This window comes from Diutina rugosa (assembly GCF_008704595.1).
Source record: "Diutina rugosa strain CBS 613 chromosome Unknown scaffold83_size33346, whole genome shotgun sequence".
NCBI classification, from domain to species: Eukaryota; Fungi; Ascomycota; class Pichiomycetes; order Serinales; family Debaryomycetaceae; genus Diutina; species Diutina rugosa.
In genome coordinates this window covers 1-3853 of record NW_022995072.1, presented here as the reverse complement: position 1 = coordinate 3853, position 3853 = coordinate 1, and the positions used below count along the sequence as shown (strand labels likewise).

The following is a 3853-nucleotide window of genomic DNA, read 5'->3' as shown; positions in this document are numbered from 1 at the left end:
ATGGACGCTGCCGACACCACAGCAGCAGCGCCCGCTGCCTCGGCAGTACAACCTGACCACCAACTCTCCCCTACTCCGCAAGACTCGCCTCCGTCGCTTCGAGAACCGTCACTTAACACGTCGGAACCCTCGTTAATTGAACCTGAAACCCAACCAAGTACTCAGGAAGCTCCAGCCCAAGTAAATGACCACCAAGACACTGAGAACCAAGAACAGTCTAATACCACTGAGCAAGACACTAATGAAGAATCAGCACCGCAGGAGACTACTGCCACTGAAGCGAATGCCCCGAGTGATATGGTTGTTGACTCTGAAACTAAGGAGGCCTCAGAGGATGTTCCCTCCAACGATGCTTCGGCTCCAGTGCTGGCGTCATTCGACCAGTTTGCTGACTCTGACGATGAGAATTATGAACCGACATTAGATCCACCGGCCACTGATTCTACTCCTGCTCCTGGTGGGTTACCGCCTCGTCCTCAAGTGGACCTGCCGTCGCCTGCCCCTACTCCTCCCTCTGCTGCTGCTGCTGCTGCTTCAATTCCTCAACGACTGGAGTGGGTGGCTTGTTTGTTAAACTACTGTGACCCTTTGGTAGCGGACGCCGTCAATGCTCACCCGTTGAAACAGACTTATTTCGAGATTCTCAAATTACCTAATATTGACTCGCCTCAGTTCGATACGTTGACTCAATCGCAACAGGTGGACTTGATCGTCAACGAGTACCGCTCCCGTGTGGCAGACTTTGACCTGTGGAACTTTAACCAGCTCTACTCGTATAATAAGCCGTTCAGATTCATTCGCAACCCAATGCCGATGATCCCATTGAACAAACACTGTCGCCGTCCTAACATTACGTTAGCGGCTACCACTGAAGAGAATGAAGCATTCGATAAGTTCTCTCGTGAAGAGGACCACAACAAGTATAATAGCCAGTACCCAGATCATCTGCGGTTGTTTGTGGGTAACTTACCGGCGAATACGGTCCCCAAACCTGAGTTATACCGCATATTCAGCCAGTACGGTGAAGTGGTGGAAATCACCGTGAAGGCCGGGTTCGGCTTCGTTCAATTTGCCACGGCGGAAGCGTGTGCTGCTTGTATTGAAGGGGAAACCAATGTCCCCCTCCACGGCCGTATTTTCAGACTTGACGCTCTGAGAGCTCAACGTTACCGCAACCAAACATTTGACACGGAAATTGTTACTACTCCGGCGAAACCTGAAGCAATCGTGTTGGTGTTGCCTGATGCCGATAATGAGGCTGTGGACAAGTTGTCTACTTCGTTAACCAACGCTCAAATCATGTTTGAAACCCGCCAGTTGGGTGAGGACAATTTGCAAGATGTGATCGCCGACATTGCCTACCTGGGCGTTTCTGGTTGTTGCAAAGTCGGTACTCAAATTGATCTCCAAACGTTTGAAGCCACTGAAGACGATAGTGTCCGTTTTGACGAATATGAGGGCGTGGACGATACCCAAGTAGTGGATATTTTAAAGCAAATGAAGCTGAAGAAGCAGGAAAAGCAGGGCTCCTCTCAATTGCCCCAGAGACCCACCGTGCCTTCATCGCTTCCTGCTCAGCCCCAAGTGAACTCCCCCAGCTTCCAACCGCCTCAGACTAATCAGCAGAACATTCCCTATGGCCAAACTCAGCCTCCCATTGCTCCTGCCTACGGTCAACCAGTGCCTCCACCGGCTGCTGGTTACGGCCAACCGCCTCAGCCTGGCTATGGAGCTCAACCACCGCCTCCTCAACCAGGCTACGGACAACCGTATGGTCAACAATATGGACCCCCTCAACAAGGCTACGGTCAACCGCCTCAACCGGCTTACGGATCGTACGGCCAGCCCCCGCCTCCGTCTAATTACGGACCCCCTCAACCGGGATACGGTCAACCTCCCCAGCCAGCATACGGTCAGCCGCCTCAACCAGCATATGGGCAACCTCCTCAACCAGGTTATGGACCGTCTAATTATGGCCAGCCGCCTCAACCAGGGTACGGCCAGCCTCCTCAGCAAGGGTACGGTCCCCAAGGGTACGGACAACCTCCTCAGCCGGCTTACGGTCAAAACCCTGCCTACCCTCAACCGGTGGGGCCTAGAGGCAACAATGACTACGATGACGACGGCTACCGCTACGGACCTCTGCAATATGGAAATCCTCCCGTGGATTCTAACTATGGTGGTGGTGGTAATAACAATTATGGCAATGACCAAGGCCGGTACCAGCCTCGCTACCAGCGTCAGAACAATAACAATGATGGGCCTATGCCCTATAACATCGGTGTCAGTGGCTACCGTCCTAATCGTGGTGGCCGTAACCGTGACCGGGGCAATAATCGCTACCATCCCTACCGCAACACTTCTGGTAGTGGTGCTGGTTCCGGTAGTACGCTCCTGGGACTGTCCAAGTACGACCGCTACAATCAGCAGTACCAGCAACTGCGCCAGTCGCAACCTTCGGAAACTAGCCAGCTGGCCCTGTCGCTGTCGCCTCAATCCTCTCAAGCTGAGCCTGCTCCCAACGCGGAGCCGGCAGCCACCACTCAGGATGCTTCCGGCTCCGACGCTCCGTCCCTGGTGGTGGACTCCATCGCCAAACTTGTAAGAAAATAACCGAACACAGAACACAGAACACCAGACTACGTTAATCGATACCAGAGCCCAAAGTGGTATGCACAAAGAACACCAATAAGACTAATCGAAACACTACAACTGAAGCCTTTGACCGTAGAGTAAATCAAACAGAGATAATCAGTCACACGACTCAGTAATGGCGTAGATGATCACTATTCATTACTCGTAGCGATGAGCGCAAAACATCCAGTAGTTAGCAAGCACTCAAATTAAGAAGATGGTGTGAACAGCAATCCACAATTCAAGCTCCTTGTTCTCGAAACCATTGTAGTCTGTAGGCATGTTTTTTTTTTTGGTTTGACAGGTTTTACTGAGAGCTAACACCGCGTATGACACACGTCATGCCTGCAACCCTCATGCCTGCACAAAAAGCACCATATGCAGGAAACACGAAGAACCTTACCCATGTTAATTTATGGGGTAAATGACACCCTAGAAGAAATCGAACAACAGCACTGTACTGTCTATCGTTCAAATAGTACTTGCGACAACAAATGAGAATTGTTTGAATTTTTCGAGATTTTTCTTGAAAAAACTAAAAAAAAATTCTATAAAATCAGGAAAAGTCGATAAGGACAATTGATTTGCTCCATAAAATTTGTTGGCACTGGAAGTATATATGATATGATTTTGGGAGAGTTGACTTCAAAATTGGCGTCTCTATGTGAGACTAACGGTAGAAAAAAAATTTTTTTTTTTTTTTTTTGTAATTTTTTTTTGGCCGACTATGAGTTTTTAACATACTCTATTACATCTAGTAAGCATTGGAACTGACCTGCGATGTTTGTAGAAGTGATAGGATGGGTTTTACATATCGTCCATTACAACATTTGTATGCAGGTGCATCAACAAATATGCAAGACAAAACAGGATGAGCTGTATCACGCACTTACAGAGTAACTGGCCCATTTTAACAATCATCATTGTAATCTGGTGACATGTCTATTTGGTTTGACGTGTTTAGGTAGATGCCGCCATTGTAGCTGACACATATGCCACGCTCTCAAATAAGGGGTTCTGCACACAAGCACTGCATGTGCATATAATCCATAATTCTTCAAATAGCGCTTTCATCACTTATATTGAGCCTGAGAACAAAACAAATTACACCACTGTGATGTATACGGTGCAAATATCATCTATAACATCAAATGGTATTTTTCTGAATTTTCTTAAGAAAATCTTCAAAGTGTGATATAAAATCAGGAAAACTTGGTAC

At 48.3% G+C, this 3853-nt stretch overlaps 1 protein-coding gene across 1 annotated transcript; it reads left to right on the top strand. All coding sequences in view use genetic code 12, as the record gives it.

Annotated features, from left to right (window-relative positions):
- Window positions 1–2613, top strand: NAB3 (Nab3p; the record flags this gene model as incomplete). The annotated part of the gene is made up of 1 exon (XM_034158200.1): window positions 1–2613. The coding sequence occupies one exon, from the start codon at window positions 1–3 to the stop codon at window positions 2611–2613; it is 2613 nt and encodes an 870-aa protein (XP_034014666.1).
- Window positions 2614–3853: the final 1240 nt, after the last annotated feature.